At 39.0% G+C, this 26265-nt stretch overlaps 1 protein-coding gene across 11 annotated transcripts in view; it reads right to left on the bottom strand.

The window, feature by feature from the left end:
- Positions 1-26265, bottom strand: part of ADCYAP1R1 (ADCYAP receptor type I) — a 153311-nt gene that overhangs the window by 60959 nt on the left and 66087 nt on the right. For all 11 annotated transcript variants that reach the window (XM_051768372.1, XM_051768373.1, XM_051768381.1 and 8 more), the window contains one exon: positions 4541-4648. In XM_051768372.1, the coding sequence (XP_051624332.1) occupies positions 4541-4648 (108 nt within the window). The remainder of the gene's footprint in view (positions 1-4540; positions 4649-26265) is intronic.

Below are 26265 nucleotides of genomic sequence, written 5' to 3'. Positions count from 1 at the left end.
CCAGAAATGACACAGAAGGGCTTTCCACACATGAAGATGTAGCACCATTTCCCCTCTCATTAACTCTTCTCTTGTCATCTTATTCTGATTGATTAGGGATAAAATCTAAACCCAGGTAGGAGGAAAAAAAAGCCACAGATGGCTTCCCAAATCCAATTAACCCTGAATTCATAAATCCCACTGTCCACCCATGGCATCTCTAGTGCAGCACATATGAGGCTTGGGGTTCTTACAGAATCAATTAATCAATTAATTAGTATAACAAAGTACTTGAGTGCTTCCCTGAGTGTTTTTAATGGGATCAGGAATAGACTATTTTCAATTTCTTGGGACAATAAAGCTTGCTGATGAGCACTGAAGTCCTGCAACTCCCAGAGTAGCAACAAGCCAAACATTTTGGTTCAAAAATATGAGCACAGGATACAATTCCCTCTTAAACTTTTTAATACCTGGATAAATTCTTTTTTTCTAGAGGATTTTAATTAGGAACCCTTAATCCTGTTATCAACACAGGATGGGGTTTGTGCCATTGGCAAAATTTATGTACATTTTCTCTGTCTTATATGTCTTGTAGTAATGATCTTTTGGGGGTGTAGCAGGTAGTGATCTAGACATTCTGAGTGGCTGGAAAATTCAGTAGGAGCTACTCATATTTATTATTTGGGTTTGTGAATGAAAGCATTTTCCAAATGGGGAGCATATGGCAATGCTCAGAGACTGTCTCTTATCATTTGTATTATATTATGTATTATATAGTATTTTTTTCCTGCAAATCAAAGAACTAAAGATATGCTCATTTCTGATCTGGCTACTGAGTTTCATTCAGTGGTTCCTTTGAGTAATGTGGCTTTTTTTTTTTTTAATAGGTTCTGGCTATCTAAGCTGTACAGTACAAAGAAGAAAAAAAGCACAGGCTTTCTTTCTGTAGATTTCCATTGCCAGGTAGTATCACCTCTGTCTAGAAAAAAAAAAAAAAACAACAAAACAAACAAAACAAAACAAAACAAAAAAAAAAGAGAGAGAAAAAAAAAGAAAAAAAAAGGTGAAAGAGAACAAAGCTGGGAGAGCAGATCACTATGCCAGGGCCATCTCCAGGTCTTTCTGTGCCCTACTGAAATGTAACATCACAGCTTGACATGTTTCTCTTCTTTCTTCCTTTGCAAGGATCCCTTAGAATGCTTTAAATGTCCCTTGTTCTGGAGTGGGTGTCTCTGGAGCCAGGGCTGGGAAGGCACTTGAGAAATAGTGACACACAACAGAGAGGTCATGGGAGTTACAGCTCCTGGGGGAAATAAGGCTTGTGGGTAGCAGTCAAAGAAATCAGTGTTGAAGAGGGAAAGAAATTAATATTTAGGAACCAGCTAGAAGGAAACCATTGTAAATCTCCAACCTACTGGAGTAGAAAGAGCTCAGGAATTAATATGCTTTTTCCACGTGGGGAGATTTTGAGAACGACATTTTTGTTCCCAGTTTGCATTTGAAAGGAACGAATGAAAAATTCTGGTGAGCTGGGAGGATCAGAGAGTTGAAATGAAATTTTAGAAGGGTTGCCAAAGACACAGAATGGGATTGAACATTAGGCTTTCTGTGTGATGTTGACAGCAACTCAAATGTTACTCCTTGGTTCAGTTGCAGTGAAGGTTAAAGCAGAACGTATTAAAACCAGCAACAGCTGGCATTTTTAGCTAAATCCCTAGCTAATTTTTTGAAAAAGCCTCTCTCCAGGTGACAGTTTAGTCAGTTAACTTTTATTCTGTAGCCTCTTTTATTTTTTCCCGTTTTACTGCAGATGGAAATCAGACATCCAAGGAAAGGCAATTCCTTTCTGAAATGCATAAAATGAGCAGACCCCTCCAGTGACTTCACCCATCTCAAAACAAGCATCTGAGAAGAGTCAGAAGAAACATCTTCTACAAGTTCCCATTGATTTCTAGTTACTGAACCTGAAATCCATGTGTTCACTTCAGGTTTTCATACATAGCTTTTAAATACCCAAAGCCAAGTGAGATACCTCCTCCCCACTCTTTAGCACATCCTGTGATTTCCCCTTCATTACACTGCACCCACAGGTGCTTCATAGGACAAACTTTTTAAAAGTATAATTTAAAGTTATTGCTGCAGTTTGTGAAAGTGATTTATGCTCATACAAAAATTTGCTGTATTAAGAACAATTCTGCTATTAATAAATATTACTGTTGGTACCCAGCCTAGTTCCATATTCTAGAAACACTGCAGCAGCCAGAGGACACTGTAACAATCCCTAAAATGTGCTTAGCCATGTCTTAGAAACATTAGAGTTCTCTAACAACCCTTTATTTAAGGAACCATCTTAAAGGTGGCCTTTTTTCATTAAACCCTCATTGAAACAAATAGACTTGGCTAATTAAAATTAGCAGCAATAATAGTGAAAGCTCCTGCTGATTCACCCAGGAGAGTGATTAGAGATGTCAATAATTCCACCTTGGGGTCACTGGTGCAAACCCAGCCCAGTCTGGAGAGATTTCCAACCGCTCCAGATTAAATGTTTATTTGTTTATCTAGTGAATTACGAATCTTGGGTTTGTTCCTGCTGAACAGATGTCCCAAAACCCCTCAAACCCAGCCCTACACGAGGTAACAGCTGTCACTTTTATTAGTGATCCTGTGAGGAGAGAAATAAAGCAGGACATATGTTTACACTGGATGGACTATTCCTCCCTCAGGGTCAGACTAAAACATTGCTACAGGTCAAATGTGAAGTTCAGTATGTGAAGAGATCTGTAAATCCTAGACAAATTACTTAAAAATATTATTTCAGCCCTTTATTTTACAGAGGTCTAGTTAGATAGGGTTTTTTTGTTTTATATATATATATATTTACTTGCTTTTCTAAAGCCTGTATTACTTTTTATTCAAAAAAATTACTTTCCACTAGAAAAAAAATATTTCCCATTAACAGGTAACAGTTTAATTAAAATCTGGAATAGATCCTATTAAGTTAATCTTGTTGGTGAGGCTGGACATGATCACACACTGGCCTGAGGCACAAGGGTCAAGTGAAGAGTAAAGTCATGACCCCCAAATTCAGCGCAGCAAAATTCCAGCTGTTCAAGGAATTAATCAACAGGATCCCCTGGGAAACTGTCCTCAGGGACAGGGGAGAAGAACAGAAGTGGCAGATGTTTAAGGATGTTTTCTACAGAGCACAACAGCAAGAAATAGGGCAAGGAAGGTAAGACAAGGGATGGCTGAGTCAGGACCTGCTGGTCAAACTAAAGGGCAAAAATGGAATGTACAGGCAGTGAAAAAAGGGACAGGGATCCTGGGAAGGGTGTAGGGATGCTGCCTGGTTGTGCAGGGATAATTTCTATTTTGCAGTCTCTTTTATTTTTTCCCATTTCACTGCAGATGGAAATCAGACATCCAACTCCAGGCAGTCAAACTCCTTTTTAAATTCATAGAAAACGAGCAGCCCCCTCCAGTGACTTCACCCATTTCAAAACAAGCATCTGAGAGGGGTCAGAGAAAGCACCTTCTACAAGTACCCACTGATTTCTATTCACTGAACCTGAAATCCATGTGATAACTTTTGACTTTCACGTATAACTTTTAAATATCCAAAGGGAGACACCTCCTCCCCACCCTTTAAGGTTAACTCACCCTGTGATTTCCCTGTTGTTACACTGTGCCCACAGGTGCTTCATAGGACAAACTTTTTAAAAGTATAATTTGAAGTTGTTGCTGAAGCTTGTATAAAATGTGCAGGGATGGGGCCAGGAAGCCCAAGGCAAACCTGTGCCTGGATGAGCTGAAATGGATGTATCTAAAAGTGAGGATTTCAGCATTCCTGGAGCTGTGCAGGAAACACTGCCTCCCAAAAACTGTGCTCTGTGTGTGGCCATGCAGAGAAGGCAGATTTTGGAGTCCAGATTGTAAATGAATAATTAATTGGCAAAATGATCTTTGGGAAAGAGGATCCTGGGGGACAGTGATGAACTTGTTCCTCAAAGGACAGTGCTGATTAAGTGATCTGCAGCAGGCTGGGTGGGTGCTGGGAGCAAACGGACAAATCTGTGTTAATTATCAGGAGCACAAGGATGTTTCTACCTCATTTCTACAGACCACAAAAAAGCATGATAGACCTTCTGCATCTCTCCAGAAATCTTTAATTCCCACTGACTGCTCCCTGGACCCCCAGCTTGGGAGCTCCTCACACTGGTGAGTTCAAGCCTCGTGTTCTCCTTAAGCACGAGAAGAACCTGCTCTGAGTTTTAATTATTTACTAAAGCAAGTTCAAATTGTTTTATCCAAGACTCAAACACAGATTCAGGTCTCATTGAGTTTAGTGAACATTCTCTTTAGAAGTTACATTTGGTGATATTTTCATGTTGTATAACCTTTTTTCAAACATTCCCTCCCGTCCCTGAGCACACACACTCACATCTACACAAAAATATCCTGCTTTTCTATTTTCTTAACCAAAGCCCAACGGCAGTTTTTTTTAATTTCCATTTATACTGAGGATCTAAATGAGGCAGAGAACAAAGAGAAGATACTTTACCATCTTCAGGGATGATAAATCTGAACAGTGCAGGACACTTGACAAAGACAATTTCACCCACACTTGCAGGTTTCCAGCATGTAATGTTGTCCCACATTCCTGGGCAACCTAGAGGAGAGAAGGAGGGATAAAATCCATTAGTGGTGGAAATCCATTCCTTTCTTCACACTGCTATTGTGCTTTATAGTTGGTTCTTCCTGCTATACATAAAAAGGTTCTTGTTTAGAATAATAAACAGTATCAATTTCCCTGGAATAAAATAATTTTCTTTCAGAGGAATAGCATAAAATAAGTAGTACTAGAGTAATGGCCAGACTCTACTCTTGCAGAAGGATGACATTCCTTAGTCTCAATTTAATCAACAAATTTTCCCTTAAGTATGAAATCTGCTGCCATTCAGCTACCTTTCAGAACTTCTGGATTAATTTTTAAAACTATTTACAGATCATATCTTTGATTAAACTCTAGGAATTCCTGTTGGCTCTAATCCTTCTGAAATCCTTCCAAATGGGCACATTTTGGAAATTGTCTGAAAATTGAAAAACGGTTTCTGCTTCATCCTACAGTTATTTCTGTGGATATGTGAGGGAAACTCACCTCTTTAATGCTGTTTATTTTCTAAAAATACATTGTGAAATGTCCTTCCTTAGTGAAGAAATGTCTTAACATCACTCATTATCTTTACTGCAGTCTTTGTTCTACAAGAATATAAACTCACAGTGTCAAAAGGAGGATTTTGACCTCTAATGACAAACTGGCTTCCAAGAGGGAGAAGTCCTCCTGTAATTCTTCAAACCACCATCTTACCAGCTCACAAACCTGGAAGTGCTTATCCAGTGTACAGAAAACTCAGAGTAATCTCTAAAATCTCCTACTGATGTTTAAAAAAATGACTTAGTGAAGGAACCTCAAATGGGATCAACTTCTACCTCAGAAAGAAAGAAAAACTGAATCTAAGCACCTCTGTTTATTTGCATTTGATGTTGAGATCAAGCACATAATCTCATCAACTGCTAAATGCCACCAGCTCCAGGATTTTCTAAGTGGTTTACCATTAATATGCTCTGTCTTTGACTATGTGCCAAGGAATATAAGATTTCAGCAAAAAAATACTTCCAAGTGTTACTTCCTGACTGGCACAAGTACAATATAACGAGCTATGGGTGATGAACTTGTAAAAAACATCACAAGTGTGGGCTTCAGCAGCTCTGGTGATAGTAGCAGATTTCCCTCAGTGGAGGATGTATGTTCACAGGACTGGAATTGGCATCTTTTTTTCCGTCGTCTTCAGTGGCAGGGAATCAAATCCTGTGTTTCCTCACAAAAATATGAGCCATGCAGGGTGGGCAGAGCAGTTCTGAGGGATGTGGGGTTTGGAGAACCAGGTCGGTGCCAAATAAAGTTGTTCTGATGTGTAACATCGTGATAATAACAACATGTTACACGTTACAGGGGTGACACATGCCAAAAAGTGGATAAATACTCTTTCAAACTAAAGGATGCAGCATCAGATTGCATTATATGCATAATATAATTTAATAATCACATAAAATCCTGACCCTGTTACGTAAAATCCCTCAGCTTTGACAGACCCAACAAAATACAATATTACTGCAGAAAAAGCTCATTAAATCATGACAGGAGCTGGAATCAAAAAGAAATCCTTTACATTTGCCCCTACTCCTCTTTTTTTCCCACCCCTACCCCAGATTGTTTCTTTTGCCAGATGAGGATCCCGTGATATGAGTGCTGTGATTCACTAGAACATTTCTAAAAGTCTCAGAGGCTGGGGTTTGAAAAGTTTGAAAGCTCTCAGGCACATGGTGGGATTATTGGGGTGTACTGTGCAGGGTCAGGAGTTGGAATTGATGATCCTTGTGGGTCCCTTCCAGCTCAGGATATTCTATGATTTTGTGATCCTGTTTATGTACTAAAGATGGAAATCAAGATCATATTGAGTGCTATTAGAATTTATTGTCTTTTATGATAGTTTGTGCCTGTTCACACAGTAGGAATTATATTTTCCATGTAAATCTGAAGATGTTAGCAATAAGTTTACAGCTCTCTGATGTATGGCCCTCTGTGAAAAAGTAAATTATATGTAAATATCCATGTTAATGAGACATTTTCTTACAAGAGGTGCTGGAGACAATCAAAGTAGTTAATGAGATCTTTGGAGAACCACCTGTTAGCCTTGCTTAAATTAACTTTCTTATTGGAATTATTATTTCAACATCATTTGTCTTCCAAACACTGGGATAGCAACGGATGCTGCAAACCAGCCCCGAGGAATGCAAGGAAATCCTCACACTGCAGAACAGGGAGTGTAGCCACAGTATAAATATCTCATAACAGTGTGTTTGAAATTCAGTTACACCAGGTGGCTGTTTTTGTAGCAACACCACGCAGAGATAAAAAATAGCCCCGTTTAAAAAGTCATTATAAGTTCATTGTGCTAGAAAACACTGATGTGCTGACACTGAGAGAGAGGGGGAAAGAAGCAGCAAGTCAAGTAATTTACCTTAGTTACTAAAATAGCTGAGTGATGGAGATTGTAAAGAGTTCACCACCAATAAATTGTCTGATCCTGCTTGGAAAAAGCAGATTGGAAACGTGCAATTTAGAAGAGCAAAGAAAAGGATGACCAAAAAAAAAAATAAAAATTAAATGGAATAAAGGCCAGTGTGTACAATCTCCCTGCGTTTGTAAACCATGATAACAGCCAGAAACTCCTGCTGGGGGAAATCTGCCCACGGAAATCAATGTGACTTGAGTGTGAAACTGCCCAGCAGGGCCCCCCCTGGCATGGACAGGGTGTCTCCACTGCCCTGTGACGTAGGGATTCCTGAGCAGGCTCTGGAAGAGGCAGCTCACACACTGCAAGCAGAAAGATACAGCTTCAAGTGGGCAATTTTGCTAATTTTTAGCGTGTTAGAAATCAGTAATAATAATTTTAAAAAAATAGTTTTGAAGAATAAGATTTCGTGTGGGCCAGAATGACGAAAAAATTATTACAAATAGGGGGCTTGCTAATGGATGGTCTTGGAAACAAAACAGAATCACAGAATCACTAAGGTTGGAAAAGCCCTCTAAGGTCATCAAGCCCAACCCTTAACACAGCACTGCCAAGCCCAACATTGAACCACGTCCCCATGTGCCACATCCACATGTTTTTGAACACTACCAGGGATGGTGATCCCACCACTTCCCTGGGCAGCCTGTTCCAATGCCTGAACACCCTTTCAGTGAAGAAATTTTTCATAATATCCAATCTAAACCTCTCCTGGAGCAACTATAGGCTGTTTCCAGAAAGCACAAATCCTGCCTTCCCTTCCCATCTATGCACTGCAACCTGCAGGCTGGAATTCAGTTTGGTAAACATTTTGAGATTCATCTCAGAAAACATAAGTGGAGTACCAATGCTTGGTGTAAGTAAGTAAGCACTTATGTCCTCTTTGTAGCATGGGCAGAAAAGTGCTCCAGCTTGCTTAGTTAACTCTTCTTTGATGGCTGGATGATCCTTTGGGAGCCAATATTCCTTGCTGCTGACTTTTGAGGAAACACAAAATGATCTTTCAACTACAGGATTAGTCCGGATTGGTTTAACTTCAGCTGGCTAAGCCTTACACTTTTGCCCTGTTCAGCCAAGCAAAGTTTCATCTGTAGTTCATGGAAAGAGTCTTTCTAGACAGGGATAATCCCATTTTAAGGTGGCAGCCCAGGGGAATCACCCTGTAAGGTGGAGTTGCATCTCTCCACTGACTACACTCAGCAGGAGGAGGTTAAGAACTAGATTAATACTTACAGTTGCCTTTTCAATGGTTGAAGTTTGTATTCCTTACAGGGTCTAGTTGGTGTTTTGGAGCAGACATGGACCAACTCTTCCCTCTGGGCACAGTGGCTGCTTATGAAAACCCCCGTGATCAGTCCCTACATCTCTGCCTCAAGCTTCCTCTTGTAACAGTGAGGTAAAATTCATGTTTAAATTGTGAATTCCCTGTGACTGGATCCACCATGCACTTTTACTTCAAAAACCAGTCTGATTTCAACTGAAGCACAATGTGGATTTTATATGGATTTCATGTGAAGCCCATGACATTAGAGATTAAATTCAACATTGTTGAAGCTGAGGGAGGTGCCTCACATACCTAAGGATGGATCTGACCTGGCAGCCACTGAAAAAGAACAGCTCTTTTTAAAAAAAAGGCCATATTTCTTAACAAGGAGAAAACTTTTATGGTTGGGTTTTTGTTTTTGTTTTTGTTTTTGTTTTTTTTTTTAATTTATGATTGTAGAATTTTCTGATGAATTTTTAAAACTAAACCTAACACCAAAACCATTCTGGTCACTCTGCCTCCATGGAGATCCACACAAACCTTATTCCCATCTTTCATTTCCAATCAAGTCTCTTGGAGGAAAACACTCTATCTCTAACCTGCTACTCCTGGCAGCTGAAAAGCTCCCTCTTGCCTGAAGGTTCTGGACAAGCACCAAGAGATAAAAAAAAAATAAAAATAAAAAATTCAAAGCAAGCCATGCTGGCAGAAGAGCAGTGATAAACAGCTCTGCTGAAAAATTGCTCATGGTCCCTTATCTTCCTTTTCTCCTCTGTCTAGGGCTGTCTTGAGAGTCACAGTTTGATAGTGGGTAGATAAAAAACCCCAGATTTTAGGCAGCCCCATAGTTGAAGTTCACTGAGCTCAAGGAATGGACCTTGTTTTAAATAAACTGAGGATAAAGCCTGTTATCTTTTACCAACAGTCACTGTGTCACCAGGACTGTGTTCAAACTCTTATTTTTTATAGATTTGTGTCCTGTTTTCTTATGGTGCCTCTACCATCATACCCTCATTTACACTCTGTATTTAAATCCTCTTTGCAGTCTCCACAACATCCTCCTGTGTCCTTATCTTGCCCTGGTGAAAAATGCTTCCTCTCATCTCTGTCAAATTTTTGGCAAGAGGAGATGCAAAAGCAGAGATGTGTTTTTTTGGATGGCAAGGCCATGTGTGGTAACTCACTGCTCACTCCTTCCCTGCTCCAAAGACAGTGGGTAACTCCTCCCTGACTCCTTCTTGGTGACAACTACTGCTTTGACATCTTTTTTATACTCAGCACAACATTTTCAGAAAGCAGGGGAGTGAAAAAAAGTGGAATGACAGGACAATGGACAAAGGGATTTATGGATTCACAAGCAGGCAAAAGTGAATGGACAAGAATTTGCATACAATTTGTTCCCTTGGTAAATCAAGGAAAAATGTAATTACATAAATGTTAGGGTTCTGTATTTTTCATGTAGGGAAATAGAGGCTTGAGATGAAAATCCATCCTTCTGGCTTACAGCATTCAGTTTGATTTTCAGTTCCTCTGCTCATTTATTAGTTTAAAATATCACCTTCAAGGTCATATTGCCTTCAGGAGAGTAATATCAAAGGAAATGTAATGCTACAAGCCAGCATATTAAACTGAATTATGTGGTGCACAGTAACTTCTAAAGGGCATCCTACATATAAAGCCTTTCAGAGAGAGGGGGAATAGGAGATGGGTGCTCTCTGTTCCTTCATAAATCCTGCTAAATACCAAAATAAATAAGGGCTTAAGCATGGCCTGGGTGTGGGGCTTGGATTTTCAAAAATAATTGACATTTCAAAGTGCAGGTATCTTAGAGGAGTTCCTATTACAGGAATGGGGTTTCTGGAGGTGTTTGGGGTCAGGCAGCAAACTTGGAGCTCTGTCAGATTCAGCCATGTGTGTTCATAGATGCAGTGTGGGCAGCTGGGCAAGGGAGGGGATTCTCTCCCTCTACTTGGCTCTGGTGAGATCCCATCTGGAGCACCACATCCAACTCTGGGGCTCCTAACACAGGAGAGATGTGGAAATGCTGGAATGAATTCAGAGGAGACCAAGGAGGTGCTCCAAGGGCTGGAGCCCCTCTGCTCTGGAGCCAGGCTGGGAGAGCTGGGGGGGTTCACCTGGAGAAGAGAAGGTTCCAGGGAGAGCTGAGAGCCCCTTCCAGGGCCTAAAGGGGCTCCAGGAGACTCTGGACAAGGGTCTGGAAGGACAGGACAAGAGTGAATGGCTTCCCACTGGCAGAGGGCAGGGTTAGATGGGATATTGGGAGGAAATTCTTCCCTGGGAGGCCCTGGCACAGGTTGCCCAGAGAAGCTGTGGCTGCCCCAGCCCTGGAAGTGTCCAAGGCCAGGTTGGATGGGGCTTGGAGCAACCTGGGCTAGTGGGAGGTGTCCCTGTCCATGGCAGGGGGTTGGAATGACATGACCTTTAAGGTCCCTTCCAACCAAACCATTCTGTGATTTTATGATTCTATAGATTCTTTTGGAAGTCCAGGCTGTAAGAGAGTAGAAATGCAACATCAACTGAAGATCCAGAGTAAGCTACAAAAATGAAACACACTCAAAAATGGAGAAAAACACTAAAGGAAGACATTCTATATTGGAAAGGAGAATAGTTGATCATGCATAAGCAAAAACCCCAAACTTATTCCTTCCTTTAAATGTCACATATACAAAGCAGGCATGAAGGACTGAGAACAAGGGAAAGCTGAGCAGGGAGAAGGGAAAGGTTCTTTTTCCTTCCCACTTCTGCCCCTAATTAAGTCTGGAATTATTTGAACAAGGTGTATTCATGCTTTCATCGTTTCATTTATGCCAGTTATTACATTAAGAATTAATTTTTCTGTTCAAGTTTTGTTACTGGTGCACCAAGATGCTCTTGGTATTAATTCCCCTTACCAGGATGATTGTTGTATATGTAATTCCAAGAGAAGTTCCACGTTTCTTTTGCAGTGCATGAGTTAAAACAAACAACTGTGGGGGGCACTGCTAGAGGGTTTCTAATCCTCATAAAATCACAGAATCATGGAATGGTTTGGGTTGGAAGGGACCTTGAAGATCATCCAATTCCAACCCCCTGCAGGGACACCTTCCACTAGCCCAGGTTGCTCCAAGCCCTGTCCAACCTGGACTTGAACACTTCCAGGGGTGGGATATCCACCACTTCTCTGGGCAAGTTAAGATCAATTATCATCTGGAGATGTGTCTTTTCTTCCCTGATTAGAAAAGGCACCAAGAGAGAGCCCAAGTTTAGGCTTAAAACAGCTGGAATTAGAGGAATTCCACACATATAGTCCAAGTGACTCTGTTGGAGTGGTGTGTGAAGAACAATAAACTGGGATCAAAGTCACCAGCAAGTTGTTCCACCACAACATTTTCCATCCCCCTTCTTTAAATAACTGCTGTCCCCGTATGAAGTTACTCAACACTATATTAATCATTATTTATGATTATTTAGAATCCATTGTTTATGTAATGATACTTAAAATAGCACTTTCTACTGGTACAGCATTATCAGCAAAGCGAGTTGTTTTATGGGATGACATTTTCAGATGTACTAAGTGCAGCACTGTTTGCAAAAACTATTAAAAATATCAGCTTAATTTATGAAAGGGAACATCAGAAACATTATTTGAGATATTTCACTTCTAATGCACCAAGCTAATAATTGATTATATTAAAAACTAAAAGGGGAAGTACCCAAAACCCTGAGGTTTTGGAATGGAATGATGAATTTTCAAGCATATTATTTTTATAGATAAACATTACACAATTATAATAATATTATTTAATTATAAATTTAATATATGTATTACTATAAATAGACAGTTATTGTATATTATTTCCTAAACACTTATAATATTATATAAATAGTAATCATATGTATTGAATCATACTTATGCATTATATGTTTTTATATTATATTTTTATATATTATATATTTATATATCGCAGCTATACTTATAAGTATTATAAAACATTTTACAAAATATGGCATCTTTATGAAATATGCTGCATTTTATAGCATTTTTTTTCCTTGAAGACTTGATACAAGGGCAAAGATCAGCTTTTAAATTACAGCAGCTGCTATTTATAATTGGAGAGGTGTAAACTCTTCTTCTCCTTTTAAAGCTGTTTAGCTCTTTGCAGTCACAGGATATTTATTTCTAAGCTCACACTCACTGCTGTTCTTGCATTGATACCTGCCAAGAAAACCTCATCCAAGAAAACCTCCAGAATCCTTTAAGTGCTGCCAGCCAATTGGCCTTAGGTGAGCTTTGAAGAGTTTTAAAGGGGAAAACTTCAACTTGGCAAAATCTGGGAACATTTCTTTGTCTAATTATGCACCAGAGTAAAAAGCCAACGAGCTGCAAAATTGAGAGGGGTTGTTGCTTTTTTAGGCTTTCTTTAAAAAACAATTTAAAAAAGTTTGGCTGTTCCTCCCTGAGAAAGTCACCACTTTGGTGTTCTGGAGGCAGAGAGGCTCTGTGGGATTACTGAGAAAACTGGGAGATTTGACTCCAACACTGCTGGAGGATGGGATGACACTCACAAGCTGCCAGAAGCTGAGCCAGTGCCAAGCTCACCAGCTGCAGATAATCTGGCATTGTTCAGGATATGGGATGTGGGAGATCTGGGGGTCTTGCCTGGCAGCAGCTGGTGCCTCTCATTCCTTTATTGTTGGAGCAGCCAGAACATCATCCTCCTACCCCACCACCAGCCCTTCTGACTCACTGCCCCCTTCTGAGGAGGAGAAGACAGCATCCTGTGCTTTAGCAACTCTGTCTTTCATCAGTTCTCCAAGCTGAGACAGATGGGAAAAGGGAGGCTTTTCCATCAGTGCCTTGCAGGCTTTGCATCCATCACAGGGCCATGAATTTTCCTCCTTACACGACTGGGCTCAGAGTAATTTCTGGGAAGAGCATGATAAAACACAGGCTGAGGGATGCAGAGTTAAGGCAGAGTTTGAGAAGAAACCAAGAGAGTAAGAACCATAATATGTGTTCCTCTTCCACACAGCCTTGGTCAGAACCTATCCAAAGGGATCCTGCACTTCACAGGTACAGCCTGCCCATAAAAAGGGATTTCCTAAGGACAACAGGGTGGAGCTTGTCTTTCTGAAAAGTTTCAATCAACAATATTGGCTAAGCCTACAACTGGTTGTGCTGATGGAGGAACTGGATAGAAATAAATAAATATATATACATAAAATATTGTACATACAATATATTCCCTGCACAAGTACTAATGTGCCTCACAGTGAACCCTGGCTTTCAGCTAAGGCTGTAGGTAAGGAATCTTTCCAAGCTGGGTGGCTGAACTGTTCACTGCCACTTTTGCAACCCCAGGAGGGATATTTGGCCCATTATGAGTTTTTATGGGCCTGTGAAGGAGACATCTGTAAGGATCACTGGGATAAACAGTTGCCATGGAGACAGAGAAAGCACAAATTTTTTCAGACTGTCTTTTTGGTGTTTTGGAGTCTGCATTCCTTTGAAAATGGAGAGATGATTTCATTGCATGGAAGAAGATGAGATTTAATAGCAGCTCTCTTGAGCCATGAGGATTCCCAGTAATAAATTCAGGGCTTCAAATCTTTTCTGTCTCAAAAGAAAAAAATGACAATGTCTTTCTTTGATCAGTTCATTTCTAACTAATCTCACAGCAGCACTAAAATAGGACTAAAATGTGACACAAACCTTGAAACAGTGTCTGAGTATGAGGTCATACTTCAGTCTTTCAAAATCCCAGCACAGGAGCACAGGATTTTCAATGAGATTTATTCAGGCAAAGCCTGAGATCAATAATTGCCCAGTCAATAACATTTTTCAGGGATTTTTACTTGTTTCTAAAAGGATAAATAGACCAAAAAAAAAACCCAGGCAGACACTGAACAACTGAAAATAGCAGCTGACCTCAAGCCTATATGATTGATAATTTCAGAAGTTTTATTAAATTATGTTACACATACGGTAAGATCCCTCAAAAGGAATTTACAAATAATTATTATTATTATTTTGGTTTCAGGCTGGCTCTTTTTACAGCTGGAAAACAGACCCAAACAAAACACAGTAAGTGGTGACATTGTAAATTCTGCCCCCTGTGCTCCCCACTTTCTTGCTTTCCTGGTGTTTATAAATACAATTCTCTCAGTGGAAAAGGCAAGGCTGTAGTAGAAGATAACTTATAACAGAACCTGGGCCAAATTCTCTCCTGATATAACCACAGTGACGCCAGTGTGGATACTCTGGAGAGGCATTTGTTCCTTGTTTACTCCTCCAAACCTTCTGAGAATGAGAAATGACTGAATTAAATAACTTAATTTCTTCCAGCGTGCAAAATCCATAATCTCTCCTGGAAATTGTTCTAGTGGTGACTCAAACAATTCCTTATTAGAGCCCATGGGATCTTATGATCTACTGGAGGAAACAAAGGAAATAAAGACGTTACAACAAGCCAGTTCCTACCCTGGGAAGGGGCATGTTAACATATTGCATTTTATACTCCTCAACAGGAGATAAACACTGTCAGGGTTTAACAAAGGCTGTTTCCTGGTCTGTGCTGAACTTCTCTGGCTGCCCTTGATGTGTTCAGAGAGTGAAAAAAAATACTGAAAATCAGCAGTGATCCAGTCTCACTAGGACTACACAAAACTGGGAATTTTGGTCAGTGTGACAGGGAATAAAGAAGGTTGGTGAAAATGCAGCGTGAAAGGTATCAAGAGATGGAAAAGGAGGTGGAGTGCTTGAGGAAGGAGGATAAAGAGGGTGGTAGGGAAGCATGGAGAACTATAGTGATCATTCATAGAATAGCTTGGGTTGGAAGGGACCTTGAAGATCATCCAGTTCCAACTTCCCTGCCGTGGACAGGGACACCTCCCACTAGCCCAGGTTGCTCCAAGCCCTGTCTAACCTGGCCTTGGACACTTCCAAGGATGGGGCAGCCACAGCTTCTCTGGGCAACCTGTGCCAGGGCCTCCCCACCCTCCCAGGGAAGAATTTCTTCCCAATATACAATCTAAACATCTCCTCTTTTAGTTTAAAATGGTTCCCCCTTGCCTATCACTGTCTGCCTGTGTAAGAAGTCACTCTCCTCCTTTTTTATGTGCCCCCTTTAAGTATTGGAAGGACATTTCCCTGGTAAGGAGAAGTGGAACAGTGAATGCTTTCCCTTTTTTTTTTCCTTCTGTTTGTTTGTTTTGTTTTGTTTTTCTTTTAATTATTAATTTTTGTTTTGGTTTTTTTTGGTTGTGTTTATTTTTTTGTGTGTGGGGGGGTTTTTTTGCTAGTTTGTTTGTGGTTTTTTGTTTTGTTTTGTTTTGTTGTTTTTTTCCAGAGGGAAGAGGGGAAGAAATGGAATGGAATGTTGTCTGGGAAGGAGCCACCAGTGCCATCACACCCAGACCAGCTCTATCACCAGCAAGCAGAGACATATAAATTTAATCCCAAGTAAAGTGCACCTGTACACACTGCCCAAAACTCTACATCGGATAAGCTACAAAACACAAAATCTCCCAAAGGCAACAGTGAAGTTACAAAACTCCAAACCCCATAAACATCACAGGAGAAAATGTAATAAGTCTTTCTGATGTTCAGGTCCGTGAAACACAGTAAGTGAGAATGCCCAGAAAACCACGGGAAGTGGCCACAGGAGGGCCCAAAATTGCAGTGGTGGTAATGCAAAATCTGAGCCATTGGAGACAAGATAATTCCCCTTTGCTTCCCTTTGGATCAGAACAGATGTGTTGGATCTGTCTTTCTTTGTCTAGAGGATAGAAGGATACAAGAAGAAATGAGAAGGGGCTGCCAACTCTACCTGACAATTTATGGTACAGGAATAATATTGTCAAGAACATACAGAGAGATGTATCCAACCTCCAACACTGCTGGATTAGTCACTGCCTCCATAAAAGCCATCACAGTATCATTTCAGGAAGAAACATTTTGGAAAGAATGTGGATTTTAACCATAATTGGGGAAAAAAGAGGTCTGCACATCCTCAATTTCCTTTTGCTTACTCTTGCAAGTGAAGAGTTAATTCCAGAAGAGCCAATGAATTTCTGCATGTAAAGCTACTGTAAGTCAGAGATATTGATTTAGGGAATTTATAGATGAGTTAAAAAAAAATGTGAAGAAAGTTTAAGTATATTATTCCTTCTCCCCCTCTTCTTACTAGAAATAGTTAAAGATATAGCAGGGAGAGAAATTGGTCTGTGGTCTTACTCACAAATGTTTGGGGCCAGGTAATTCACTCCCATCTGAAGTAATTAATACCAGTGAAAATTTGCATACATATAATCAATATTTTTTTTAATGGTGTTCCTTATTGGAATGCAGAATAATTATGGAAAAATAGAAAATAAACCTAAAGGGATGCATGGACATCCTAGGGATTATCCCTTGTACCCAGGCAAAATAAACAATAACTAAAATATCTAAAAGTAATTTTGAGAGTTCTCATTGTCTGTGATATTCTTATAAGATGGACAAAGCACGAGAAAAAGTATATTACAGGGCCCAATTCTTCATGCTTGAGTTATAAAGATCCAGAAACTTCTCTATTTTGCAATCATGTCATAATTTATGGCTTGCAGGGATGGCGATAACATCACTGCCACATATAAAGACAATAACAAATTTCTTCCTGATATTCTTAGAGCGAATAGGGCAGACTTAAAATTAACTCCTGATTTAAACCTCAGTTAGATGTAGGATTTTTATTTATTTATAAATACAAGTGTGTATTTATACAGGTATAGAGTGTAGGTTTATATTTATATATATCTTCAGGGAGATTAATCTGCCTGTTTAAGGTACATGTAGAAGAAAAATTAGGAAGCACACAAAACACACTTAATTTATAACCTAAATGAGAAATCTCATTCCTGTGAGCAGAAGGCTCAGCTGCTGTAATATACCACTAGAAATTTTCTTTATCAGTTCTCAATCTGGAAGAATAAGGATAAAAAAATAAGGAATTCTGGTCTCTCCTGCATGAAGACAATCATGGAATAGTCCTACTGACCGGGAGCTCTGTATTTAATTTTGTTCAAGCTTATTCAGTTATGATAACAGTGGGTTCTGGTTCAGGCAGGTCAACAGAGAAGGGGCAGAACTGTATCAACCATTTGGCTTTCTGGCCAAAAACCTGGAGCAGATTCAAGTCTTGGGAATAAAACATGTACAACAATCCTTCAGCACATTTTATTCATTGTTTGTGGTCATTATTTCAATCTGGCTTTGCTCTTGGCATATGGCTTAAGAATACCCATTATACACCCTCGTTATTGGTTTTTTTTCTCTCCTAAAGCATTTCTTTGTATGTTGACTTCTATGTCCAGTGATTTTTCCACTCAGATCCCGGTTAGTGACTCACTGATGGATTATTCTGACCTGGCCTTTTGTTTGGGTTGGGATTTCTAGTTGTGTTGTTTTACTCTGCTTCCTTCGATTTGTTTTCCTGCAAAGGACACAAACCAATCGATTCCAGCAACTGTGTGAGCAGGAAATGTATGGCTTGATTACCAAAAGTGCTCTGGAAGGCTGAAGTGGCTTTTAGGGTAATCAGAAAAGCAAGGAAAAGGATCAATAAGAAAAGCATCTGTAGGTGCTTGTCCACAAGATTCAAGTATCTGGTCTTGAAGAGGGAAAACTGCACCATCTAACTGATGTTGAATTATTTGGGTAGGGTTTCCATTTGGTTTACTCAAAAAAAAACCCCAAAACAAAACAAAAAAACCAAACCAAACCAACAAACCACAAACAAACACTCTACCAAAAAACCCAACCCAAACCCTATCAAAAAACCAAACAACCCAAAAAAACACAGGCAAAAAAACCCTACCAAAAAAAACCCCAAACAAAAAACTCTACCAAAAAAACCAACCCAAACACTATAAAAAAAACCCCCAAAACTTACCAAACAAAACACAAGCAAAAAAACCCTACAAAAAAACCCAAAGAAAACCCGAAGAAACCAGAACCCTACCAAAAAAATCCCCAAATGCTAAAAAAACCAAAAAGGCAAAAAATCAACCAGCCAAAAAAACAAGCAAAACACAAACAGAAAACCCTACCAAAAAAACCCCCCAAACAAATCCTACCAAAAAAAACCCCAAAAACCCCCAAAACCAAAACAAACACAAAGCCCTACAAAAGTAAAACCCGAAAACCTACCAAAAAACCCCAAACAAACCAACCAAACCAAACAAAATACAAACAAAAAACCCTGCCAAAAAAAACCCCAAACCCTAACAAAAAAACCCAAACAAACTAACAAAAAAACCCCAACAAAACAACATTAAAAAACCCCAAAACAGGAACAAATCAAAAGCCTTACCAAAAAAATTCCCCCTGAAAAAACCCCAAAGAAAACAAGCAAAAGAGAAACAAAAAACCCTACAAAAAAATCCCCAAAGCTTAACAAAAAAAAGCAAAAATAAAAACCCCCAAGAAAACAACAATAAAAAAATCCCAAACCATGAACAAACAAAAAACCCTACCAAAAAAATCCTTAAACCCTACCAAAACAACTCACAAAATAACAAAACAAAAAACACAATCAAAACACAAAACAATTAAAAAAACCCCCAAAACCCTAAAGAAAAACAAACTAAAAAGGGAAACAAAAAGACAAACAAAACAAAAAACCTACAAAAATCTACCAAAAGAAAGAAACATGAAGAAACAAAAAAAAAACTACAAAAAACCCCCCAAACCCTACCAAGAAAACAAACAACCAAAAAAAAAACAAATAAAAAACTCCACTAAAGGAAGACCCCAAACCTTACAAAGAAACAACAGAAATCCAAACAAACAAGCCAGACAAAACACAAAGAAAAAACTCTATCAAAAAACCCTAAATATTAAAAAAACCCCCAAAAATCCCATAGAACAGAATGAAACACAAGAACGCTACAAAAAACCCCCAAAACCTACAAAACCCCCCAACAAACAAACAGAATAAAGCACAAATAAAAAAAACCTACAAAACCCCTCAAACCATACAAAAAAAACCACAACAAAAAACCTCAACTAACCAAAACAAACACAAATAAGACAAAACACTACCAAAAAACCCCCCAAAAATCCAAAACAAGCCAAAAATCAATCAGCCAAAACAAACAAAACACAAACACAAAACCCTACCAAAAAAAAAATCCCCAAGCCCTACCAAAAAACCTCCAAAACCCCCAACAAATAAAAACAAACAAAACATAAACAAAAAACTTTACCAAAGAAAGACCAAACCCCAAGAAAAAAAAACAAGAAACAACAAAACAAACAAAACATAAACAAAAACCCTACTAAAAAATGCCCAAACCCCCAAAAGAACCAACACAAAACAACCAACCAAAGCAAAAAAAAAGACAAGCAAAAAAATCTTACCATAAAAACCCCAGGGCTTAAAAAAAACCAACAAAAAACCAACCAAATACAAACAAAAAACCCAACCAAAACCTAGCATAAAAACCCCCGAATCCTACAAAAAAACCCCCAAAACAACCCCCCAAAAAACCAAAGAAAACAAACAAAAAGACAAAAAAAAACCCTATTAAAAAACCTCCAAACCCTACCAAAAAAAAAAAAACAACAAAAAGGTCCAAAAAACCAAAACAAAAATCCTACCAAAAAATACGCCAAACCCTACAAAAATACAACAAAAAACCAACTAAACAAACAAAACAAAAAAAGTACAAAAAACCCCCCCAAGAAACCCTATATAAAATAAAGTAAACCCCCCAACAAAAAAAACAAACAAAACACAAACAAAACACTCTACAACCCCCCTCACCTTTTCAAATAAAAATCAACAAAATCTCAGCAAAACAAAATAACCCAAACAGAATAGAAACAAAAAACCCTACCAATAAGAAAACAAATCCTGCAAAAAGACCAAAAAAAACCAACCAACCAAAAGAAAAAAAATAAGAAAAGATCAAGAAACCCCAAATCCTACCAAAAAAACCCAAACAAAACCCAACATAACAGAAAATTAAAGAAAACACATACAAACAAAAAACCAACTGAAAACCTCCAGACCCTAAAAAACCAAACAAACCCTACCAAACCAACCAAACAAAACACAAACAAAACCCCTACTAACCCCCTGAAACCCTACAAAAAACAACCACTAAAAAACACCCAACAAAACACAAGCAAACAAAACACAAACAAAAAAACCCTACCAAAACCCCCATCAAATTGTACTAAAAGAAGCCCAGCAAAAATCTGACAAACCAAAAAAAACCAAACAAAACCCAAACAAAAAAAATCCCAATAAAAAAACCCCAAACACGGAAAAAAATACCGCCAAATAAAAAACAAAACCAAAAAAACCCTACCAAAAATACTTCAAACCCTAAAAAAAACCCAAGCCCTACCAAACCAACCAAACAAAACACAAACAAAAACCCTACTAATCCCCTGAAACCCTACAAAAACAACCCCTAACAAACACCCAACAAAACACAAGAAAACAAAACAGAAACAGAAAACCCCACCAAAAAAACCCACAAAATTACACTAAAAGACCCAAAAAACCCCTGACAAAACAAAAAACCCGAAACAAAACCCTAACAAAAAAAAAGCCTATGAAAAAACCCCAAACACTGAAAAAAATACCCCAAATAAAAAAAATAATAAAACAACCAAATAAAACAAACAAACAAAACACAATCAAACAAAAACCTCACCAAAAACCCAACCAATCAAACCCAAGAAAAAAAAACATGAACTAGAAAAGAAAATAATTGTATATGAACTCTGAGGAAAGAGGAATTCCAAGAATGGGAAGTGGAAGAGGCAGCTGAGCTCTTTGAGGTTATGGATACGCCCTCAGCGGGCTCAGTTTGCACGTTAAAGCACTTTAATTTAGGTTTTTTAATATGCAAACTGGGTGTAAATCCCTGTATCCATCACCTGGCCAAGGAGCCCTGGGAGCCCAGCCAGCTGATTTAGCCAGTGATTTCTGTGTCTAACACCCAGTGATGAAATTGTGCCCCAAGGAGCCCATTTTTTCCCTAAATCCAGAGCCCAGCACAGTTCCCTTCCCATGCTCCAAATGCCTGTGGAATTCCGTGGGAGTTGAGGTTGGATTTAGAGCACAGTTACACCCGGAGAAGGGAGAGAGCTGTTCCTGGTGCTGCAGCAGAACCTCCCTTTGCTGCCTGAATATTTGCTGCTCTTATCGGGCTGAAAAGTGTGTTTAGCTAAAGAATTTTAAAGATGTGGCTTGTTAGGGATCAAAACAAGCTATAAATATATTATTAGCTGGAATGTGAGTCTGTTTGGATGTTTCCACATGGCTTGAGGCTCGAAAATATCCGTGTTAAAAACAAAAATGCCTCTAAAATACGTGTTGACTGTGTGGTGCAACAGACAGGTAATTACTTTGCTTCATCTGTAAATCATTTATAAGACATTATCTATTCATTGAGCTGTCAGAATCACGAGTCTTCGTGGCATCCAGGAGCAAAATTCGGAATGAAAAAGAGAAAGAAAGAGCATTTATTTTAATTGAGATCAATTTGAAGCCTGGTTGGCAAGTTTTTTTTTTTTTAAATTCTGTTCCTTTCCAACTATTTTGCAGGAATAGTGGATATATTTGAAAAAAGAAATGGACTCCAATGTTTAATGTTCCTGTAGATATGAAATGAGGAAAAAACTGATCACACATCAATAAGGAAGAAGGTCTACTATCTTACTTCTGAAATATCTTAAATTAACATATTATCTTAAAATAGTTATAAAAGATGGGGTGCTCAAATCAACTTATTTTCCCTCTTTTTTCTTTCCTTTTTTTTTTTTTTTTTTTTTTGCCATGGAGGAGGAGCCTTTATGTCCACTTTGAGCAAACATTCTGCCTTCAGCCCCCTAAAGTGAGATTTATTTCACCTTTAAACTTAAGAGATATTGCTAAACTGTTCCTGCACCACAGAATAACCAATTTCTGTGGTGGAATTCATATTAGAAAATGAAATCTCAAGCTGGGAAGCAAAACAGCACAGGCCAAGTTAATTTGTTTTCTAGCATAGAGGGCAAAATTCTTCCCTCTGGAATGAAATATTAAGCTTTATGACCCCCCAAAGTAAAACATGAGAGGAGGAGTTTTTTCCTTCATTTTTTTTTACAAAAGGCTTCTTACTTTCCTGTTCCTCCTGTTTCATGTAAGGAGCTTGAGGAAGGAATTGCACATTTTCTTTCCCTCCCTTTTCATCAGGAGCAAATTAAGATATTTAAGGTGGAATCACAGAATGGTTTGGGTTGGAAGGGACCTAAAAGACCATTTAATTCCAGTTCTCCTGCCATGGGCATGTGAGATATGAACGGAAGTTACTTTGTGCTTCTACTTTTGGAGGTAAGTAAAACTGAATTACCTCATTTTGGCCACGGTGAGATGAGTATATACAGATATTTTTTCTACCACTTAGCAGGAGTATTTAATAACTTGTTATAGTGCTGTAACTTGCTCGTCCATCTGAAGATGATTTAACTTACTGTGCTTCAGTTTTATTTTGCTGAGGAAAAATCAATATGCAAAACCTGTCAGGAGTCCAAATTATTACACTTATTCGACTGCATGTATTATTGAGTAGGCAGCTCCCTGTAATGAAGTTCTTGGCTTAAGTTGGTGAGGTATATTAAGAAGCAGTGGATGTAGCTCAGAATAAGCTGCAACAAGAAATGAAATTGTACAGTTGGGCAGTTTTAATCACCGGCCACCTCTGTGAGAATGAAAATCTCACAGAGATTTTGATGAAATCTCATAAAAAAACAAAAAACATTTCATGGTAAACAACAGGCTAAGAAGACTCTCTTGAGCCTTTGGTCTAACAATACTTGATCCATGACTAGAGTTTTCCATGTATCCTAAAATACATGCAGATACAAAAAGCAGGGATTCTAAATATGCAAAGTGTAGGATGTCAGAATGTTCCTCCAGAAGTCCAAATGGTGGTGAAAAGGAAGTGATTTTTAGGTGGGTACAGAAATTCTTCCAGATGAAGTTTTTAACAGAAAGCCATTGGAATTTCTTCAAACTCATTCTTGTTCCCATCACGTTCCCTGTTCTCCCACAAGTGGTCTAAGTACAGGCAGCCATTCCCATTAATGAAATAAGCAACACCTGGAAAATATGCTTTCCAGGGTGGGATCCAACTGACTGATTGATGGCCAACATCTACATTTCAATAGCCCCCGAAAACTTTTGTGGGAATAGACAGAAACAGGCAATCCTAGGGAACAATGTCTCTCATTGGAAAGCAGATGTTTGAAATAGGTTTGGTGAGTCATTCCCTCAAAAAGCCAGCTTTTGTCCATTGGCTGGGAAGGCAGCTTTGGGACAACAGCCAAGACAGGAACACCTCTGGCACAGGAACATCAAGATCCAGGAGAAGAACTCCATGTTATCTCACTGCAAAAGAAAACCCCCAAAACCACCTCAATATGGTTCTCATCTTCATATCAGGGTACAGAATAAATAAGGAAGTTCAAACAATGCCTGATTATATCCCATAAAAGAAAAACCGACCAGTTCACTTCCTAAGCCTGTTAAATCTACCTCCAATGAGAGAGTGAATGAAGGATTAAATAGAAATGGAAGGAAACCACAGGATGTTTGGTGGCTGCCATTGTCACCTGTACAATGACAGACAGGGTGATCCCAGTCTCCATGTGGAAGTAAAAGGAGGATTCTGGAAACCCCAGGCTGGTGCATTGCTTCCCACACACACTTCTCTTGGAAAAGCTTTGTGCTTTCCATAAGTTCACAGCCCTGCCAGCTGTGAAAAAACAGTGTCACACCTTTGTCTCTGCTCTAGTGACTCCAATCCCTTTTGTGCTCCTTCCCAACACAAAGCCAGAAGGAATAAGGATCCTAATTTTCACCACCAGCGATGGGAAACATCATTCCAGGTGGGGAGCTATTGTGGGGTAGAATGGAAATGGGCTGGTTTATAGGAGATCCTTCATAATTCCAGGGTGATAAACATGTCCCTAACACAGGTAGGAATCTTTGTTTCAGTCCATAGTGCTAAATTCACTAATGAATTAATGAATTAATTAGCTACAGAAGCCCAAACCTGAGGAATTACGGAAAGGATCAACATTTGTATTTTGTCTATATTAACTATTAACAGGTACCAGTATCTTTTACACCCTTCTAGGCTTTCATAAGATCAAGCAAAAATCATAAATTATTTCTGTAATGTCCTTTCCTTGCCTTTGGGTAATAGGACTAAAACAACCAAGTTTTGTGGATGTGTGTGTGCAGTAATCTCGCAATTTATCTGCTAAAAACAACCAAACATGCCTGTGTTTGCCAGTGCTCAGAATAATTCACTTGAGTAATCTTTTTTTTTTTAATCCTTTGTGTCTACAGTCAATGTATTTTCCTCATAGGTCACTTAGAAGTCTTCTGTTTTCCTTCACTGATTATTCAGGGAGCTTGGGCGACAGGTTGAACACGGGATTTTAAGGAAGCTGCATCAGGAATTTCCACTACAAGGATTTAATTTATTTTTCCAAAAATAGGGGTTTAGTGCAATTTAAGATGCATTAAGATTGAGCTGCCAGTCTGGATAGACACAAATCTTCTGCAGGTCCCATGTCAGAGTGTCTCGATACCCTAAGGAATATGGGGACTCTCGTGTTTATGTGCACCTGCATCTGGTCCTAAAAATCTCCAAAGTAATTCCCTGTTTCTCTCACTTCAGGAGCTTATTGGACACTAGAAAGCAATACAGGCAAAGTCTAGGGTTCATCCAGGTTTCCTCTGAAATGTAGTCACTGTCAGTGAGGGGAAATTCAAAGACAATCAGTGCTGTCTGTCTTAATCCATGTTTCATCCCTGGGAATACAGATCCCAGAAACCAGTCGAGTGTGCCATTGATTCCACAAGAATCGAACTCACTCTCTCACTGCTGTGTTTTCTAACAACCTAAAGAAGCAATAAAACCTCACTCTGTCAGAAAATCCAGCAGCCAGCACAGAACATGCCACGGGAATAGGAACAAAAGAGCATTTTCACTGAATTACCTTTTAAAAGAATAGCCAGTTTTCTGACACCTGGCTCACTCATTCCTACAGGAGCAAAACATGCTTTTAGGATCTTTATGGAAACACTTTTTATTTTTTTTTTTCAGTACTGGAGAAGATTGTAGCAGGTGCCTGCTGGGATATGGCACCAGCACATGCTTTGAAAGGAGCTGACCATCAGAGATGGCCACTCAGTTATAATACAGATGATTTTAATAGTCTTTTGGGGATTTTTTTCCCCCATGGTACTACAGATATTTAAAAATTAGATGACTGCATGTTGTCACAACTTCCAGCAGTCCATGACCTTGGAGGTACTGACAGATGAAACCATCACTCATTTAACTGCATGAGTTTTGCTGCTGTTCATCATTCATTTTTTAACAGCAGTGACTTGGTATAACGTGATTGCAATTCCATGGGCTGCTCACAGTTGCAGCTTGGGGCAACAGGAATTAAAACAGTCCCCCTGCCAAGAGGTAAAATGATTTGCAAAGGTATCTGAAATCATGGAATCGTGGAATGGTTTGGGATGGAAGGGACCTCAAACTTCATCTCGTTCCACTCCCATCATGGGTAGGGACACTTTACACCAGGTTACATCTACTACACTTTGTATTTGAAAATGTTCATTAAAAAACAAACAAACAATAAACCCCAATCAAACAAAAATAAACCACAAAACCACAAACAAAAAAAAAGGCAAGTAAATAATATATGGGGCAAATTCTCATGCTTTAGTAGTCTCTTCATATACTGGAAAGAAACTGCCCCATTTTCTCTAGATCAGCTTCTCATTGCACATTATGTCCACCATGTAGTGGAAGGTAAAACTGATA

This window comes from Manacus candei, unplaced genomic scaffold, assembly GCF_025592945.1.
Source record: "Manacus candei isolate 608988 ecotype Guabito, Panama unplaced genomic scaffold, ASM2559294v1 h1tg000094l, whole genome shotgun sequence".
NCBI lineage: Eukaryota > Metazoa > Chordata > Aves > Passeriformes > Pipridae > Manacus > Manacus candei.
Note: the sequence above shows the minus strand (reverse complement) of the source record. Positions and strands in the feature narration are given on the sequence as shown.